This window comes from Pollachius pollachius (genome assembly GCF_949987615.1).
Source record: "Pollachius pollachius genome assembly, chromosome: 12".
Taxonomy (NCBI): Eukaryota; Metazoa; Chordata; class Actinopteri; order Gadiformes; family Gadidae; genus Pollachius; species Pollachius pollachius.
Genome location: NC_136945.1, coordinates 16,314,918 through 16,335,535, shown reverse-complemented (window position 1 = coordinate 16,335,535; position 20,618 = coordinate 16,314,918). Strand labels below are relative to the sequence as shown.

The window sequence follows — 20,618 nt, the reverse complement described above, 5'->3', positions numbered from 1 at the left end:
ATTTTATTATTTATATAGGAATTGTATTATGCGTAATTATGTAGGCTGTTGTTCAGTGATGGATTGGCTTGATATTTTGGTGCTTGAATACAACTGGGGGGAAAAATAAAGGATATGGCGAGTTCCTGTTCCAACTGGTTATTGTAGCCTAAATGTTGTTGATTCATATCATCTTTTTTTTGATGATACAGGCCTACATATTTTTACATTTAGTAGATCTTATCGTATTAGCTGGCGATCGTTTGTCTTATCTAGGGTAATTCCAGAGTAAACCGTGCATAACAGATGGCATTGGTATTATGGAAATGATCAAAATATGCATATTTTTAACGGACAGTTAAAAACAGTTAACGGACGGTGCTCGCCCACTCGCTACGAACGACGGAGCGATGGTGAAGCGCCTGAGCCGCGACAGCACTATGAATGGAGAGTGTTTCTGCCATCAAGCGGCCAAACGTGCAGCATGACGTACAATAAACGCCGCTGGGCTGTTTCCTCTGCTCCTTGTGTACTCCTTTTGTTCTCCCCCCCCCCCCCCTCTCCCAATGAGCTGCACCCTTATTCAATTTGTCTGCTTGTCGCATTCATATCCCAGGGTCTGAGCTCTGGACTCAGGAGAGGTAACTGGAGAGATGAGACCGGGGCAGACTCACTGCTGTGGTTAATGGTCTGTGTCGAACATGCACAACAGGCATGCACCGGCACGCGCACACACACGCACACACACGCACACGCACACACACACACACACACGCACAGATACGCACACACACACACACTCGCACACACACACACACATACACATACACACACATACACACACATGCATATGCACGTGCAAACACACAGACACGCACACACGTGCAAACACACAGACACGCACACACGCACACACACGCGTGTGCCCACATGCACACATACCTGAACACCTACACACACACACACACACACAACCTGCTTCAGGCAATGCCACACACACACATACACATACACACACATGCACACACACATACATGCATGCATTTCACATGTGAACACACACATACACATCATGTGCTAGAATGGGCACACACACACGCACATTCACACACACACACACACACACACACACGTGTATGTGTATGCACACAAACATGCTCATATACACACATTACACAAACACACAAAGAAACCGTACCTACACAATAGACAAACATACACGCTCACACACAACATTTCAGGCTCTCCTTCATTCAATCTCCCTCTCTCTCTCTTACACACACACACACGCACACCCACCCACACACACAGACACACACAGTCACACACAGGGCTAGAGTTAGGATGCCCACGCGCACACACACGCGCACACGCACGCACACACACACAAACACACACTCACAGGGCTACCATTAGAAAAGACACAAAGTCACACAAACACAAACACACGCCCACACACACATACACATACACACACACACACACACACACACACATACACACACACATACACACACACACACACACACACACACGCAGGACTACAGTCAGAATGCACACACAGCTGTGCCTTGGCGGAGAGCACCTGAGCCTATTCTGAAATAGCGCATCATGAGGAGCCACGCGAGACCTTATAAGGAGAACACAGCCTCCGAGCATTGAGAGCCATCAGTCGGAACGAAGGATGGAGAGAGATGAGTGGTTGAAGCACTGACCGGGGGGGGGGGGGGGGGGGGGGGGTGGAGAGAGGTAACATCATGTCGTGCTCAATGTTAACCGGGGAGAGCTTCAAGTACCTTCTGTAAGAGCTGGGAACCAGAGTACTTTGCAGAGAGAGATTTAATTTCGCCACCGAATGCGGACGCCCAGAGCTTCACGCTGCAAAGCAAGAAGAGGACAAAGAGCGATTTAGGCAACGGTTAAAACAGTGAGGCGACTGCGAGACAACTCCAATGAGAGAGTCCCGCCGTGCACAGTACTTTGCAGGGGCCTGCAGATGGCACATTCAGAATTATTCAAACACTAGGATGGGTATGCAAATAGACGAGATTAAAAACACGACGAGTTGAACCATTTGGGACTATATACTGGGTTGTAATGTACCGGTGGGATTCTGCTCTCTGAACAACTGGAGAAATGAAATTTAAGACTGCCCTGCAGAGCCGATCACATGATGCGCAGAGAGCAGTCCGTCCAAAGTTATCTTCTGATTTCAAAGTTTTACCGGGAGATGGATTGAGGAAATGTAGTACGTTTCAGGTTTTAACTTTCTGCTTTATTCCTGCACCTACGATGCAAACTACCCGTACTTATTTTAGATGAATAATTGTAAAAAGATAGAAAGTATGACATTACAAAATTTGTGAAATTTTAAATATTCCAAATGTTCCATTCAGCAAATTGATTCATGGCAAAGTTGTTATGGCAAGAAAAAATGGAATTATTTGTCAGACATGCTTGAACATCCCTGAGCATCCCTGGAGCCAGATCATCATTCACTCTGACATCCTCCAATGGAGAACACATTTCGGCTAAAGCCTACAACTGACCACACAATATGACGGTCAACATCATCCTCTTCGTCACCATCACCCTCACCCTCATGCTATACTTTGCGGGGACTTTCCTCGTGTGTGTGAACCTCGAGGCATGCAGCATCGTCTCAGTGATTCACACAAAAGTTGCTAGGCACAAAGCGATGCAGAGCCCATCTCTACTCACACTGAGAGAGGGATTCCTTGCGGAGAGCCCTCAACTAGCACCACGCTCCGGCACACGGCGATCCAGAAGCACAGCAGAGTGCTGCAGCACACGTGCGAAAACAGTATCCCCCGGTTCCGCTGCATCTTCGGTCTCTCTCATTCCCGAATAAGGTTCCCGCGTCCACTCGTTAGCCGCGCGAATGTACCTCGCTGTGTGCCGCGAAATAGCCTCTCTGTCTCTCTCTCTGTCTCTCTCTCTCTGTCTCCGTCTCTCTCTCTCTCTCTCTCTCTCTCTCTCTCTCTCTCTCTCCGTGGAAGCGGCTATAGAGCTATGAGTGCTGAAGCAAGTCGCCTGCTGCAAGAGATGCTCAGCCAAATTTCTACCGTTCGGATTTTGGTTACAGTCCGCCAGAGGGCAGAGAGGGGGAGAAAGGGGGAGGGAGAGAGAGAGAGAGAGAGAGAGAGAGAGAAAATAGACCGGCAGGCAGAATGAGTGTAAACCAAGGATGAGCTAATTAATGTTCATTAACATTTGAATGTACTGCTCTTGTTTCAATTACTTGTTTCATTTATTCTAAATGTATTATCATGAACTCTTAGACTGGGAAATGCTGTCTGCCTTTAGCACTGCGAGGTTTCAACTTTTACCTCGAAACTGCTGGGACCGGCTGGCCGACTTTGTGTGCGTGTGTGTGTTTGCGTGTGCTGTGTGTGTGTGTGTGTGTGTGTGTGTGTGTGTGTGTGTGTGTGTGTGTGTGTGTGGGTGTGAGCCTGTGTATGTGTGTGTGTGTGTGTGCCTTGTTGTGTGTGTGACTGTCTGTGCGCGCGCGTGTGTGCGCATACGTGCGGTTTCTATATTTTTTTAGGGGGGAGGTTTAAAGGCATTTGCTTGTTTGATTAACAACCTCAAATGTTTCTTAGGAGACCTCTCGGACCATGTCCAACCATTGTTGGGTATATGTGTCGGGACTGTCCGGACTATTACTCATTATTACCAATAGACATAGCACCACGTTCGTCGTTGTGTGTGTGTGTGCCATATTCATCAGTTTTAAATATATCAAATATAAAGGTACAGGAGATGTTTTGAAACCTGCTCTACACACTGATTAGCGGCCGATAAGCACGTCAAGCGCGCGAACAGGTTGATGTATATCCCGACCGCACGAGACGCGTCCAGACTCGCGCCTTTATTAGCTCGGTAATTGCATCGTTCATCAAAAGCCACGCGGGGCGCGGAGTGTCTGCGAGCCACAGATAAGGCGCGTGATGCGGGACACTATGAGCCATACAGAAGAGGTCACACACCCACACACCCACACACACCAACACACACACACACACACACACACACACACACACACACACACACACACACACACACACACACACACACACGCACATACACAAACACACGCACACACATGCACAGATACGCACGCACACACACACACAAACGCACAGATGCACTCACACGCACGCACGCACGCACAGACACACATTTACACACGTACAAACACACACACGCACACGCACACACACATACACACACACACACACACATCACACGCAGAGATAAACGCACACACACACACGCACGCACGCACGCACGCACAGACACACAGACACACACAGACACACACACAAACACGCAACCCACACGTACAAACACACACACACACACACACACACACACACACACACACACACACACACACACACACACACACACACACACACACACACACTCCCACCCCCCCGCCAAACGTACCTTTGAGCCAATCACGACCGGCGGCTGTTTATGAGCAGTTTAATTCACTCGGAGTAAACCGGGTTTCATTGTACAGTGGAACACGGAACACAACAATAACCCACATTACTGTTCTGCACGCCGCAGAATTCTCCATGTGATACATGCATTAATTTCGGCCAGATTAATTCAATAAAGGCCACAAATTAAAAAAACTGGTTGTCCAATGATATTACGGATGCCATTACGCTGCCGGGACACTAAACTGAGCGTAACAGATTATATAGACTAAATTGTATCTATTGTTCATCCTTCTGTAAGCAAATGTACTCTGGCGACGTTGTAACTCCCAGGGCGGACAGTGGCGGAAAGTGTCGCTGTCCGTGGTGCTGAATCTGTTCCGGGTATATCGTGAGGTCCAGACCTGTAACCCACAGGGTTTAAACAGGCTGTTTACGGTGGAATGTGAAGGCAGTTTATTGAAATGGTTGAAAGAGAATCTTCATAGCAGGTTACTTAAGCAGATCGAGACCCTGGGGGATTGCGCGCCCAAACCCTTGTAATCTCTGGCTTGACTTGATGAGGCGTAAACCTCTTAGAAGGTGACATAGCGGACAAGTCATGGCTTCTGTCTGACCTGTAGTTGTAACCAGGATTAACAGGTCCTAGCGTAACCTGAGCGACATAATGCTGTCAAGGAACTTTGATCACCTCAACCTTGTTTTTCCACTTTGATGATCATTTCCACAGAGGGGTTCCCATGGTTTCATTACGATTTGAAACTAACGGGGGTCAAAGGATGTTGGTGGCAAGTGTGTAGTGTCAAGGGGCCGTTTTAGCCCAGATAACCCATGGAAAGGGTGATGGTGGGTTGGACACTGGGTCTTGAATGTCAGAAGAGATACCTAAGGACCTGGAAAAATTGAGCATATCACAGAAGTAGCTACAGGCAGCTCTAAAGCTTCATAGTTAATAGTAGCCTTCTGAGAAGTACACAGTATTTTTTGTAAAAGCAGTGTTGACAATCACTAGTGATAGGTCGGTTTGGGTGTGAGGGCATGTCTGTGTGGGCCAGGTCATCATGGTAACTTGGTAACAGTGGTGTGACGTGGAGCGACGGAGAAGATGGACGATGGGAATACAACGACGCTGACAGGCTGAATGAGTGGCATGTTCAGCTGGAGTAGTGCCAAGAATCTATCACTAGATGATAGCTTGTCTGAACAACAGTATACTGCAGCAATCAAAAAGTATCAATCAAATGTATGTGTGTGTGTGTGTGTGTGTGTGACTGTCCACCTTGCGTGACCTGTTCCGATTGGCTGGTTCTCCGCTCCATAGCCAGTGAGAGGGAACAGGTGGCGTCAACAAGGACTGCAGTATGAGTCGCCTATCGGACTTGTTTATCCCTGTCCCCCCCTGGCTATCCTCACCCCATGACCCGGGATAAAGGATCGATGCAGCACCGCCCCCCAAAACCCCAGTGGAATTACTCTTTGTTAAGTCCAGATCTCAGGGACTTATTCTTAGACTTTCTGGAACCTGTAATCTCATGTGTGCTGCCCCCAGCCATCCCTCAGAGACTGGTTTATTGTCCACTGAAGCCACAGGCCTATAAATAAGCATACAGATCAGGGTGGAGTCGTCAGACCTGTCTGCTAAAGCCACAGGACTATAGTGAACGTAGGTCTGTGTGGACTCAACAAGACCTGTCTACTGAGACACAGGACTAGAGATTCAAGAACAGATCCACAAGGACTCAACCAGACTCGTCTACTGAGACCAAAGGACTAGAGATCCAGGAACAGTATGGACTCAACCAGACATGGCTAGGGAATCCCCGGACCATGGATAAACGAACAGATCCACGTGGACTCAACCAGACTGGACTTATGAATCCACAGGACTAGAGAACACCAACAGTGTGGACTAGACTACCAGACTACCGTCTGCTGAACCACTACTCTAACCACATAGAGATCCGCCAACAGATCCGCCAAGACTAGCCCGCCGCCATGCGCCCCTCGCCCCCCAACGCCTCCCGCTTCGGGGACCCCCAGCTGACGGACGGCGTGTACCTCACGCTGTCCGCCATCATGGCGCTGGTCACGGCGCCGTCCCTCGTGCTCAACACCACGGTGATCATAGTGACGCTGCGCCACAAGAAGCTGCGCCTGCCGCTCAACATCGCGCTTGTCAACATGGCGGTGGCCGACCTGGGCGCCGCCCTGACCGGGGGGGTCCTGGGCGTGGTGTCCAACGCCTGGCCCGGACACCCCCCGCTGGGCAGGACGGCCTGCGTGGTGGAGGGCTTTGCCGTGTCCGTGTTCGGTGAGGCGGGGAGGGGGTTGAAGGGGCGAAGGGATGGGGGGGCAGATCTATTATTATGTTATTTATTTCTTACTCTCTACAGATTCCGAAAAACCACAAACATAGATATATTTATTGTGCATAGAAATAAATGGGGTTGTGGATCTGGGATGGGATATGGTCTGGGTGATGTTGTGTGTATGTATATTTTTTACTTTGATGAAGGCGCTTCAGTAGGTTTGACACGCTTTTGTGAAACAGTGTCTGCTTATTGGGTGCAGGAAATATAATCCAATGTCTTTCGATGGAAGTAGTCCACTAAATAACAGTAATATAACAAGCAAAGTATTCATAATAGAATTGTATCATGGCAATTGTAGAGGGTTCCCTCAACCCTAATCACCATAAACTTTATTTATATGGTACTTTTCAAGCATGAGCCCGATGTGCGCTCAAGAATAAAAAAGGTGTTATTTGAAGGGGTAGCAGATGCAAGCAATAAGACACGATGCTGAGCAGCTTAGTTAGAGTACAGTTTGAGGACAGTGTGTTCAATCAATCCCTCAAGGACGTATCAATGTAGTTCTCAGTAGTATTCCTTGACATTAAGTCCACCTAAGCAACATTTAACTAATTCCCTTAGACTAAACTTGCGTTTATCCTGTCTGTGTGTGTGTGTGTGTGCGCGCGCGTGCGCGTGTGTCTGCGTGCGTGCGTGTACGTGCGTGCGTGTGAGTGCATTGTGTATATGCACGCGTGCGTGCGTGCGTGTGTGTTTGGGCGAGCAGGCATCACGTCCCTTTGCACGGTGGCCCTGATTGCCATGGAGAGGATGTTTGTGGTCTGCAAGCCCCTGGGCCAGTTCAACTTCCAGATGAAGCACGCCGCGGCCGGTGTGGCTCTGTCCTGGCTCTGGTCGCTGGGCTGGAACCTGCCCCCCCTCTTCGGCTGGGGCCGCTACGAGTTGGAGGGCGTGGGGACGTCCTGCGCCCCGGACTGGCACAGCCGGGACCCCAGCACCGTCTCCTACATCCTGTGCTACCTGTGCCTGTGCTTCGCCATGCCCTTTGCCCTCATACTGGCGTCCTATGGGAAGCTGCTGTGGACGTTGCACCAGGTAGGTTCACCGTATGCAATGTAAGTGAACACAAACTATTTTTCGTATTTTGGCCTTTATGAAACCCCTGACCCTAGAACCCGCAAAGAGAAAGGAACAAATCCCTTGATTATCAAGGAAGAAACCATTTGAGGAAAAATCTCAGTCCTGATATAATGGAAGCATGACAAGCGACACCATTCAAGTCATTGAATGAAAACGTCATTAGAATATTATATTGAATATTACGATAACGAGTGGTCCTTGATGCATCAACGTCAGACTTACGTTATCAACCACACATTGACATGTAACACATATATATAAATCCATCCATTTATATCCGCCCCCTCCCCCCCCCTGCCACTGCAGGTGTCCAGGAAGGTGTGTCTGGAGGGAGGGGCCTCAGCACGGGCAGAGGTGAAGGTGGCGCGCATGGTGGTTCTCATGGTGGTGTGCTTCCTCACGGGCTGGCTTCCCTACGCCGGCATGGCCATGGTCGTGGTGTACAGCCCCGATGCCCACATCTCTCCCCTGGTGGCCACGCTGCCCGTGTACCTGGCCAAGAGCAGCACTCTTTTCAACCCCCTTGTTTACATCTTCCTCAATAAACAGGTAACCCGCTTGTATATATTACTACTTATACACCACATAACGTCCCGTGTTAGTTATCTTTTGGATATCAATATAGTTTTGCATCTTCGGGCATCAAGACGGATGAAACAATTAAAGATTGAACGAGATGTTGCGCAACGATATTATGAGTTTTCTAAGGATACCAGCACCATCTAGCGGTGGTAAAGAGGTGGTACGTCTTTGTAAGAGTTTTATGCTGTGTGGGGTTCTTGTAGTTCCGAAAGTATGCGGTGCCCTTCCTGCTGTGTGGGAGGCAACCCTGGGTTGAAGAGGAGGACGTTTCAGAGACACAGACCATGGTGGAGTGAAGCAATGAGAGGTGGCCCTCCTGATATCCTGGTCCTTCAGTTACATACCTCAACATGTTGTACGCATTTATATTCAGTGTATTATGTATATATGTATGTAAGTATGTTTATGTTTGCAATAGTGATAATGAATGTGTGTGTAATGGATTATTGTGGTGTAAGAGCTTATACATATATTGGATGTTTACTGCTGGACAGGAATAATGATCTATGAACTATGCGTATTTTAGCATAAGTTTATTCAGTAATAACCATTACAAAATAAAATATCAGTATCGATTCAAATAATGTCAAGGCCAAAATAAAATGGAAATATACAAAAAATGTATTAATACAAAACCTAGAGGGATACAGTGAAGCATTTTGCTACTAAGAGAAATCATGTTGACTGAATAAAAACATTACAGAGCAAATATCAAGACTTTCAAGTAGAGGGTCTGTCCATACTTTTGTACATAGTTTACATTATCTTCTATTTTAATACATATCTCATAACATTAATATTTTGTAATAATAATTAGAATCATAGCAATAGAATGAAAACTAATAAACTTTTTCAAATCAAAAGGCGTTTCTCTGTAAACTGACTCTTAACCTTTTGACTTTTTTTCTCAGCCGCAAACAAAGAAACAGTTGCCCCTTGAAAAAAAATAGAGATTTTTTTTTAAATATACTCTTTCAGTCCCAGCGTTGGAAGGTGAGGTGTAAATGACAAATATAGAGTTCACTAAACCATACACACAGTCACAAAAGTACAAAATTGTCTCACCTTAATACACAAATTTGTTTTAGAAAAAGGGAAACAAAAGCACTATACAGTTACTTGTGCAAAGACAAACAGCTATGTGCTAATATTTTAAATACCATTGGTATAGAAGGAACCAATCGTCGCTCTTCTCTTTTACTTCAGGAGTCCCTGACATGAGGTAAAAGTACGTTGTTTTTTATCAATTAGTTCAACACAACCCTTTGAAAATTGTTTTACAAAATAATGCATATCTTCAGTTCATCAGTACTTTAATTGCTACGAATAGTACAATGTGCCCGTTATGTGCATTGGTCCTTTTATATGATGGGTCTCAAACAAAAGGACGAGAACACATTTCTTTTTTTACTCACAAACAAGTCAAAGAGCCCTTTCAATGTGCACACAAAGTGGAAAACCTACATTTTCATGACAGTATTCGGTTGAATCGAGAGTACAGTACAGCACTCTAAACTACAAATCAAACACCCATGAACTACAAATCCCATAGTTGTTGTAGCCAACTCAATCTCCTCTGTGCCAAATCCCACTACTCCCGGTTGTTTTACATGCCTATACATCAAAGCATTTACCCCAGTAAAAGCGTTAGGAATTAAAATTTTAATTGTATCTAATAATTAATTTATCTTAAGTCTCACATTGCAAAATGAGAGCCAAAAAGACATCGGTGGGGGCCCAAAATCAGCCCCCTCAACCCTAGCTCCCCAATGTCCTCAATGTAAAGAAACATCCAGAGTTCAATCGTTCCGTTACAAAACATATGAAAGACCAGATTTAATAGGGCAGCACCTGCCTACTCACGTTCAACCCCTCTCCAACTCAAAAGCTCTGCTCCAGCGTGGATCAAGTGACTACAACAGACCAGGCGAACACACACCGATATGTTGCCCTGCCCCCACCCCTCCCCCCCATGCCTAACGAGGTAAACTGTATGCAGGAACCACACAGGCAGAGAGAGAGAGAGAGATGGGGACGAGGAAGAGGAAGGGGATGAGGAAGAGGAGGGAGAAGGGGGAGAAGGGAGAAGGTACAGGTAGTATTGCTTAGCCTCTCTCCACCTGGGGCCGTAGTCCCGCCCAGAGCACACCTGCGGTCTGTTTCCCACCTGCGCTGCGGTCACACCCCAACACCCCGTCGGACCGTCTGGACTGGGAGGGTCTGGCTCTCCGACTGGGCTCCTCACACGCACACACACACACACACACACACACACACACACACACACACACACACACACACACACACACACACACACACACACACACACACACACACACACACACACACACACACACACCAAGGCTAGGGTGTGTTTTGGAAGATTCAGTACAAAGTGTTAATGGAGCAACGCCGTGGTACCGCGTACGAGCACGGCCAACGTTATGCTTAAGAGGAAAGCACGTTCCGACACAAGCGACTGTGAGACGAATGAATGTAATCCCTGTTTGTTTTTTTTTTAGCATCTCTCGTGACTCTTTCTTTTTCAGCAGCAAAAGGCATTTCAGTAGGGCTGACGAAAACCTAGCGTAGACTTGGAAAACAGCGAAAGAAGAAGCAGCGTGGGCCATGCACCCTTGATCTCCTGCACAACGTAACGCAAACGACGACAACGGAACAAAAGGAAGTGTGTCGCGATCCTTAGAAAAGTACAGCACAGGGTTCCTCGAGAAGCGAAATCCCACCGTAAAGGGAACTCTACTGGATGCAACTGGTGTGGTTCAGGTGGCATAATAAACACACGGACCCGGCACGCTCTTAACAGACGTTTGCATATCCTGTGCAGCGGCGTAGTACTCACACACAAATGATAACGTCCCAGAATGCTGTGTTCACAGGCAACTTAAAGAGTGAATATCAGCAGAAAGTAAAAAGGCAAAGAAATCAGTCCGTAGAGTGTACTTAATAAAACAAAGAGAAGATACGTTGCTTTTGTTAGCAGAACAGGAGTCACAAGGGTTCATATTGCTGATATTTTTAAATAGTATGTAATTACAAAATATAGAAGATCTCTTTACAAAGTTTCTTTTTGTTATATAATACAACTATACAACTAGGAAATATGGTTCAGGCTATTCTAAAAATGTAAATAACCTGCCTGCTAGTGCATTCATTACAAATGCTTTTTGTCCCTTTAAAAGTGTATATCTCAAGTTGAACGATGCTATTTGTAGGACAGCTATATTCTGCATAATCATGTGAAACTCTACTCTGGTTCATCTCACGGTGGCTCATCTACTGGAACGGCTCTAACGACGACGGGGAATCAAAGTATCATGTCTAACGTCTAACGTCTAAAGGAGAGGAGGAGTGGATATGCCTTTCTATATACTTGCATTGAAAAATTGCATGATATGCCAAACCGAATTAAAGTGACAGAGGTAATGACATCTTACATCTGATTGTCATCACCCTAAGAGGCCCGCCTTCCCGGCGCCACACACACACACCGCCCGGCCAATGAGTCCGTGTCTCTCTGAGTGACAGCCCGATCCGCACGGGTCGATTGGCTGTAGGGGCTGGCCCAGTGTTTGAGCCGCGGGCCGTGACTCATGACAGGATGGGGGGGGGGGGGGGGGGGGAGGGGGTGTATGAGTGTGTGTGTGTGTGTGTCATCAGTCCCGCACGGAGCAGTGGGCGGGCTGGCCGGCTCCTCAGCCCCGCCCCCGCTGCCAGTCGGGGGGGGGAGGGAGGGAACCACCGGGGTGGGGGAGGCGTGGTCCGTCATGCGTCTCTCTCAGGTGCCTTTTTCCTCAACGTAAAAGGCACTTCTTTTGGTCGGAGCCAATAGACGCTTTCTTTTTATGTTCCTTAGCAGTTGCTGCTGTGTTGTTCGTTTAGTTCCCCCTGACCACCCCCCCCGGCCGGGCTGTGGTCCTCCGTGGCTCTGGGGGCCGCTGCTATAACGTGGTGATGCAGATCATCTCGTCCGCCAGGTCCTCCTCGTACAACGCCCGCTGCGGGCCCTCGGGCTCCTCGTCGCTGTAGCTGGCCGCGGCGTCCTGTGGGTCGTAGTCCCGGGGCGCGGCCACGGGGAACACCGTGACCCCGCCGTTCAGCCCCGGTGCCACGCCCCCGTTCAGCAGGTGGCTGGCGGCGCTCTCCATCTCGTCGATGGTCATCTCGCACGCGTCGGCGATCTCGTGCTTGGTGGCCGCCACGAACTTGGGGTCCTTGGCGTAGCGGCCCAGGCCCTCCGAGATCAGCACCTGGAGAACGGCCAGGACGGACGGACAGACCCCAGAGGCTTAGTGGAGACAACGGCACTTCATGTACCCACTTATTGTATGTTGTAGGTCCTGGCACTTAATGCACACACTCACTGTATGTTGTATGTCCTGGCACTTAATGCACACTTATTGTATGTTATACATCCTCACACTTAAATATAGTACTTAGCATTGTGTAGCGTCTTATCCTAGCAATTTTTGTTGCATACGGGGAATGGGTTAAAGCTAGCTGTTACAAGCCGTCTTGAAAATCGGCCTCTTCTGACATCACAAGTGGGCGTGTCCACCCAGATGTATGATGGATAGATGAGTTACGTTTGCAACAGTCCCCTGGGTAGGCTGGTAGACTGATCTATCCAGCACACATCTAGTTGGACACGCACACTTGTGAGGTCAGAAGAGGCAGATTTTCAAAACGTCTTGTGATGGCTAATCATACTCACATCTGGTGGTATAATATGGGACATTTAATGTAAAAACTTATTGTATGTTGTACTTCCTGGCTAAGCATTGTGCAGCGTCTTACCCTAGCTATTTTAGTTTTGTAATGGGAATAGGTTAACCTAATAATTTTAAATGCTTGCTACTTGTTTCTATTAACATCTTTACTGTACCGACAGCGATATATTGTCGTTTCTCTTTCTTCACCTGAACAGAGTCAGACTGATTGGACTCTGGAGCTGGGTGAGGCTGCAGAGCTGTTGTGCATTGAGCAATCAGTGTGGACAGGTCAAACCAGCCACAACCACACACACAGACTCCATGCATCTCTAGCTGTGTTCGAAATCGTTCCCTATTCACTCACTTACTATTCCCTATATAGTGTTCATGATCAAGTGCACTATATAGGGAACGAACAAACGAGAATTCGGACACTACGCTGAACATTTCTAAACGTCATTTGCGTCAGTAAATGCGCCGGGTATTTGTGTGACGCACACAGATGCGCCCACATCATGTAAACAAATCGGGCACCCACGAGGAATGCTGGAGGTTGTATTGATGTTGAATGTTACATTTCCTTGATCAAGTTTTTTTAAATTAATTTTGAATGTTAAATTTTCTATGTTAAATCCCAAATAAATTTTTGACATTTCTAAACGAAAGCCGGAGACTCCATCATTAAATGTATTCGCTTTTGTGGTTATTCAGCTTCTTCTTCTCCTCCGTAAAAACACAACCGCATTGCATTGTGGTATACGGGAGTAACATGTAGGATACATCGTATGTACACTAGAATTTTGGGTATTTTAAGTGCACTATATAGTGCATGAAATTAACCAGAGAATTCGAACACCCCTACAAAATGGCGAGCACCCTATATAGTGCACTATATCCGTGACAGGGAACGATTTCGAACACAGCTATTGTCTGCAAATTTGACAATAAACCGGATTTCCAACCCCTCCACCCTGCGTCCTTTGACCGGAGGAGCACAGTTAAAGTCACCTAAGTGAGTGTGAGACAGAGTGTGGCCGCCACCCAGGTGACGTGTAGCATTGGCCCTAGCTACAACCGGGTTCTGAGGAGAGCTTACAAGGAAATGCATTAGACGTTGTATAACTGACCCGAGCATTGATTCGACCCGATCGATCATCAGAAACACAAGCAAAGCATTTTTACCAGTCCTACTGTAGCTCAGCCGTTTGCAGTGCAGCAGCCACATGGGACTGAGAGTCATTTGAATGAAACATCGAACGGATGGGCGCATTGATACGGAGAAGTCCAGAACCCCAACCTAAGCGAGGCTGCTTAGAAAAACAGATCTCTCATGTTGTTTGATTTAAACCTTATCGGCGGTGCTCCTGCACCCAGAACAGACCCAGAATCAGTGCACGGTGTACTTTACGTAACACGCCGTTGTGTGTTTGTTTGTGTGTCTGTGTAATGGTGTGCTTTAAGTAACTCGCAGTTGTGTGTGTGTGTTTGTGTGTCTGTGTAACGGTGTACTTTTAGTAACATGCCAGTCTTGTGTGTGTGTTTGTGTGTCTGTGTAACGGTGTACTTTAAGTAACATGCCAGTCGTGTGTGTGTTTGTGTGTTTGTGTGTCTGTGTAACGGTGTACTTTTAGTAACATGCCAGTCGTGTGTGTGTTTGTGTGTCTGTGTGACGGTGTACTTTTAGTAACATGCCAGTCGTGTGTGTGTTTGTGTGTCTGTGTGACGGTGTACTTTAAGTAACATGCCAGTCGTGCCTCGTGTATGTGTGTGTGCGCTCCAAGACGACCTACGATGAGGTCCAAACGACAACACAGAGACCCGTCCTCCTAAGCAGCCCTCGCCCTTCCCCCCCGCCCTCGGCCGGTCCAGGGCCAGGGACTCACCGCCTCCACCAGGCTGGTGGCGCTGCCCCTCTTCTGGTGGTACTGGCTGCGGTACCCGGGGGGCACCTGCAGGTGGGCGGGCGAGTAGGTCCTCAGGGAGAACTCGGGGTCGTCCGTGTACCAGGAGCTCTTGCGGTCCGGCACGTGGCTGTTGGCCAGGCTCTGGCGCCGGGGGTGGTCCACGCAGATCATGGGCGTGTAGTAGGGCGACTGGTCCTTGCTGGCGGGCGTGGCCGGGGGCGTGGCCCAGGAGCGGGTGGAGCGGGTCGGGGAGAGGCGCTGGGCCCGGCTGGAGTCCAGGCCGGCGACGGCCATCACCTGGGCCGGGGGGGGGGGGGGGGGGGGAGGGGTTACAGGACATAGGAGCTGGGTGTGGTCCACTCACAGCCAGGCCAGCAGGAATTATTAAAGTTTAAAGGCATTAAAGGCAATTAAAGTTTCTATTCTATTCTATTCTATGCTTATGAATCCAGGTTAATCTTACCACAGTCTAACTGTGGCTTATTAGACGGCAACCTGACATTTTGAATACGGTATCAACTAGTTTTCCTTTCTCTTTGATCTTATGCATTGACTCATCAAGATTAGTCAGTATCTTCATGTCACGACGATACAACACCATCCAAAGTGGACCGAGGGCCGTACGGGTGTACAGCCTGGCCGCGTGGGCTGCTACCTGGTGCTGCATGAGGTGTAGGGGCAGAGCGGTGCGCTGGTGGGGCAGCTCGTCCTGGCTCCCCTGCCGACGCAGACACTCAAAGTTGAAGGAGGGCCTCCTATGGGCTGGAGAAGGGGTGAGACACGAGAACAGTCAGTGCCCTCGCACCTAGTGTGTGGTTCCCCGTGTACCGGGGGGGGGGGCTCTGCCAGGAGACGCTGGGGGGATCTGAGTTCATGAAGGAGTGAGATAGAGGGGAGGCTCTGGAAGAGGCTTGCAGTTAGCCTGAGAACACGGAGGATCCAGAACCAGATCCCTTTGGACCGGGAGTAGGCCGTCCTCAAACAACAACACCCCGAAAAAAGAAGAGAAAAGAAGGAAAGGAAGACAGGGGGAAAAGGAAGGAAGGAAGGAAGAGAGAAAATTTGAGACAAGGAGAGGAGAGCAGATGGTGGAGGAGAGGAGAAAGGAGAGAGGAGAGGAGATGAGAGATGAGAGAGGAGAGGAGATGAGAAAGGAGAGAGGAGAGAGGAGAGGAGATGAGAGAGCAGTGCAGAAAAGAGGAAAAGGAGACACCTTGAGGCGTGGCAGGAAGCTGTCGTCGTTTCGGCGACCTACGTGAATCGCGGTAGAGCGGCTGCTCGTCGTCGTCATAGTAACTGTCGGGGTGGTGGTAACCTTTGGGCGTCTCGTACTCTGTGTCGCTGTTCGGATACCTGCCAAAACACGCCCCCAGAGCATTACTAGAACAACAGTTCATGATTCATCATCACGTTTCATCGTCCCCTCGGAGTTCCCCCGAAGGCTGCAAACGAATCAAATGTTAGGTGTTAAAACAAAACGTGTGGTTTTGAGTTCACCGAGCAGAACCGGTGGATCCACGACCACCACGGCCCGCTGTACCTCTCTCCGGACAGCATGCTGTCGTCCTCGTAGAACTCCTCCCCGCTGTAGTACTCTCCAGAGTAGCGGTCCTCCTCAAACTCCTCCTCCCTGCGGATGGTGGGGTGGCGGCTGTCCCCCGTGTGGGTCCTAGGGCGCGGGGGGAGAGATCACGGGTCAACATGGGAGGGTCCTTGATCCCGACCCTGGTAGCCACGAGGGAACGAGATTACTGCCATGCCTTGCCATGCAGACACAAGCCTTCAGGCTGGGGGGGAGGGGGCGGGGGGGGCAGCGATGCAACGTCAGCACTGAGCAGCCTCGTCCACTGAACCACAACAAACCTGCGGTAACCAAGACAACCATCGCGGCACAGCAGCAGGGTCGGGGGATGGGAGCTGGGGATTCAGGGGGGGGCGGCGGTGTCAAGCTGGGGCATTCTGCAGAGCATCGCACGGGGGGGGGGGGGGGGTTCGTCGCGGTTCGACGGCTCCGGAGAGACACGGTGAACGCTGCTCGTTCACCGTTAAAACACCCAAACCCGCCCGTCAGAAGACGTCGGAACCAAAGCGGTGTTTGTTGGTGTCCTTTGTGCGTGCAGTTCGATTTAAACACATCGGAACGCTTTCTTGAAAAGGCCAAGCACAAGACGCCGTCGTCTTCGCAAACAACATGCACACAGCCAGGCTCGGGCTCGGGCTGTGGTGCGCTGGCCGCTGGCCGCGCTCTGGATCACATGCTCGCTCGTGTTCCACCTCCTCGCCTCGCATCGACACGGGCCAGTGCAGCCGGGAGCGGCCCGCGGCACGGGGCTAACGATCCGTGGCACTGACTCAGCAGTGGGGCGCGGCAGTGCAACATTCCTTATCTACGGCGCTTTGAATAAGTGCTTAGCCAAGCCGACGGAGAGACAGACAGACACCGGTGCAAATGTGTGCATCGCTAGACGGGCTAGATGCGGTGAGCCTGGTCGCCGCGGCGCGGCGGTGGCCTGCGGATGCTAGCAGGAGGGACGTACCTAACATACGTCTCAACGTAGCGTCGCCTGGCACCGGGGGGGGGGGAAGCAGGAGAACCGGTCGAGAGAAAGCATTTTATTAGGCGGAGAGAAAAGGGAGGAGAAGAGAGCAGAGAGTAAAGGAGAGGAAGGGGGTGGATCACATTTGATATGCTGCATGTTGAAACATATATATGTATGCGAACAATGCGCAACGTCGGCATACATATATATATATATATATATATATATATATATATATATATATATATATATATATGCGTGTTGGGGGAGGAGGGATGAGAGCGATGGAGGGCGGACGCTACGGCTGGCTGTGAGAGATAAAGACGGGTAAGGGAACCCGCAGCCGGGTTTTATGGACGCCTGAACGGCGGGAGAGTCAGCGCCGAAGACAAGGGGGGCCGGGAGGGAGCATGCGGGGTGAGTCTGGAGATAAACAGTGTGCTAGTGGTTCGCTTATGAGATGAGGTGTCGGGGAGACTGGATGGAATGCCTCCATCTGTTAGTGAGTGAAGGGTTTATGGTGGAGGGTTCGTAGCAACAGGGGGGAGGTGTGATAAGGACAACCGGGGTTCCCTGCCCGGAAGGAGAGCAAAATACTGTCTCGGGATGGACACGTATCTCTGTGGTTGGAAACGAATGTGTATTACCCAGTGGACAATCTATTAACCTCTGGTGTGCTCTGGTGAGTTGTTTTTTTTACGTGCTACAAAAAAAACGCCAGTGTGTCTGAGAAGACTAAGAAAGTCTTTCAAGGACACATGACCTCGGATCACAGCTCGCATCAGAAATGCTTCCTTGGTCTGAGCTGAAGGCAGCCATATGTGGAGTGTCTGTGGTTGATGGCTGGTCCAAGCAGCCTCCCTGTCCCCTTGTCAGGCTGATTGGACTCTGGAGCTGGGTGGGGCTGCACACCTCTGGTGCTTTCACTCATCAGGGCACAGAGGTTAAACCAGCCATCACCACACACTCTGGAGAGCGCTCGGTCGTGTCAGTGTCCACCACCTGCTTGGCTTGTAACATCTTGCCTGCTCTCAACTGATCCAGAGTTCTACCACGTCTCCCTATGTCCTGGTGTTGGGGGAGCCCACTCAAGCCACCTGGGTGGCGTGTGGCAAGAGAAAACCCCCACACTCTCTCTGTGTGTGTGTGTGTGGTGCTGGCTGGTTCAACCTGTGATCCTCGATGGCCCCAGTCTTATCGAGTTGAGTCCGTACCACTCTGGCCAGGGGCTCAGCCCAGCCATCAGCCACACACACTCCACTCTTATTCTTTTTTATTTTGATGCTGTATTATAGAGTAGAGAGATAGAGAGGAAGGTATGGGAGAGAGAGGGGAGGACAGGCAGCAAATGACCATGGGCAGGATTCGAACCCGGGTCGCTGCGTTCGGGACTGAGCCTATATGGTACGCGCTGTACACGGTGAGCCACCGGGGCGCCCAACACACTCTTCATCTAAAACGTTAATATCTCACTCAATCTTCCTCTTCCTCTACTAAATCTGAACCTTCCTGTTCAACAAGCGACATCAACCCGCCGTTTGCTCGACAACCTTTCACTCTGGCACGGGCACCTTTGTCCCTGGCACGGTAACCTCTGACCCCTGGCACAGTAACCTTTGACCCTTGTACGTTGACCTTTGACACTGAAACAGTAACCTCTGACCCTGGCGCGGTTACATTTTACCCTGGAACGGGAACCTATCACCCTGGCCCGGTCACCTCTGACCCCTGGCACGATGCCCTTTAACCCTTGCACGGTGACCTCTCACCCCGGCACCGTGACCTCTGACCCCGTGGCGCGGTTACCTTTGACCCTGCGGGGTGCGCGGCTTCTCGTACTCATAGTAGGCGCCGTTGCTGCCGGCGGGGGGGCCGCGGTGGCCCGGGTAGCCGTTGGGCGCCGTGGGGGCGGCGGCGTGGTCGTAGTAGCGGCGCTGCTGCTGGTGGTGGTGGTGGGCGCCGCCGCCGCCGCCGTTGGGCAGCGTGGAGGCGTTGGCGTTGTTCAGGTTGATGTTGGTGGACTTGGGCGACTTGCTGTAGGAGTTGTGGTGGTGGTGGTGGTGGCGGTTGTGGTGGTGGTGGTGCGGGTGGTGGTGGTTGTTGTTGGGGTGCGACATGGCGTTGGCGCGGCCCAGGCGGCCCGCCGGCTGCTCCTCCATGTGGGCGTAGTGCGGCGGCGGCTGCACCTGCAGGGGGCGCTGCGTGGCGTTGGTCTGGTGCTGCTCCGCGCGCCGGTGGCCGCCGTTCATCACGTGGTTGCCAAACAGGCCGCCGTTGCGCTGCAAAAGAAGACGGGGGGGGGCCCCCGGGGGTCAGAACGCATCGGCTAACGCCTCCCGCTAACGCTAGCCCCGGAAGCTAAAGGCTCAGGGGCGGCGTGCGGTGATACAGCTAAGGACGGTTTGCTGCATGGTGCAGAACGTAGGCCGGGAAGCTGGTATTATGGTGTGGGGTGTTTCATGGGCAAAATGTATGTGCTGTTATGTCACTTAAAGTAAGGAGAAAATGTAGTGGATGCAAGTCGACTTGAAGTGCATCTGACTCTGCGATGCTCTACATCAATACAGGCAGATGGTAAAGTATAAGACATTAGATGGAAAAAGGGCCTTCAGTAAGAGACAGACAGAGTGTGTGCGACATGAAGAAGTTACCCTATAAATTTCCTCGTCCTCCTCTGGGATAAAGTCTACTAGTTCATCGTCCTGCAGATCACATGATATCGCTCGGCGGATTTCCGGCCCAATATCATGGAGTGTGCGGAGACCAGCCTGTAACCATGACAACGAGAGAGCTAAGATCTTAGAACCAATACCTTGCTCTGGTACTTCATGCAGCAGGTCAACATCACATATGCATCGTAACCATGCGCCACGCACACAAGCACACGGCCACAGACACAGACACACAAACAAACACACAAACCCACCAACACACACACACACACACACCCACCTGACAT

The 20,618-nt window shown here is 50.1% G+C and overlaps 3 protein-coding genes across 3 annotated transcripts in view; 1 reads left to right on the top strand and 2 right to left on the bottom strand.

Annotated features, from left to right (window-relative positions):
* LOC307083714 (voltage-dependent calcium channel subunit alpha-2/delta-3-like) overlaps nucleotides 1-2,825 on the bottom strand; it is a gene marked incomplete at its 5' end in the record, with an annotated part of 11,650 nt that extends 8,825 nt beyond the window's left edge. The window contains 2 exons of the mRNA XM_079747666.1: nucleotides 1,776-1,857; nucleotides 2,701-2,825. Of these exons, the coding sequence (XP_079603792.1) occupies nucleotides 1,776-1,857; nucleotides 2,701-2,825 (207 nt within the window). The remainder of the gene's footprint in view (nucleotides 1-1,775; nucleotides 1,858-2,700) is intronic.
* A 3,621-nt stretch (nucleotides 2,826-6,446) lies between these two features.
* LOC307084240 (parapinopsin-like) lies at nucleotides 6,447-8,781 on the top strand (the record flags this gene model as incomplete). Its single annotated transcript, XM_079748527.1, has 4 exons — nucleotides 6,447-6,762; nucleotides 7,530-7,858; nucleotides 8,210-8,452; nucleotides 8,689-8,781. 4 exons carry the CDS (start codon nucleotides 6,447-6,449, stop codon nucleotides 8,779-8,781), a joined length of 981 nt encoding a protein of 326 aa, XP_079604653.1.
* Nucleotides 8,782-12,444: 3,663 nt separating this feature from the next.
* The window catches only part of cacna1da (calcium channel, voltage-dependent, L type, alpha 1D subunit, a), a gene marked incomplete at both ends in the record, with an annotated part of 57,102 nt that continues 48,928 nt past the window's right edge, over nucleotides 12,445-20,618 (bottom strand). The window contains 8 exons of the mRNA XM_079747664.1: nucleotides 12,445-12,753; nucleotides 15,099-15,416; nucleotides 15,775-15,881; nucleotides 16,333-16,472; nucleotides 16,660-16,788; nucleotides 17,657-17,683; nucleotides 19,466-19,938; nucleotides 20,311-20,427. Of these exons, the coding sequence (XP_079603790.1) occupies nucleotides 12,445-12,753; nucleotides 15,099-15,416; nucleotides 15,775-15,881; nucleotides 16,333-16,472; nucleotides 16,660-16,788; nucleotides 17,657-17,683; nucleotides 19,466-19,938; nucleotides 20,311-20,427 (1,620 nt within the window). The remainder of the gene's footprint in view (nucleotides 12,754-15,098; nucleotides 15,417-15,774; nucleotides 15,882-16,332; nucleotides 16,473-16,659; nucleotides 16,789-17,656; nucleotides 17,684-19,465; nucleotides 19,939-20,310; nucleotides 20,428-20,618) is intronic.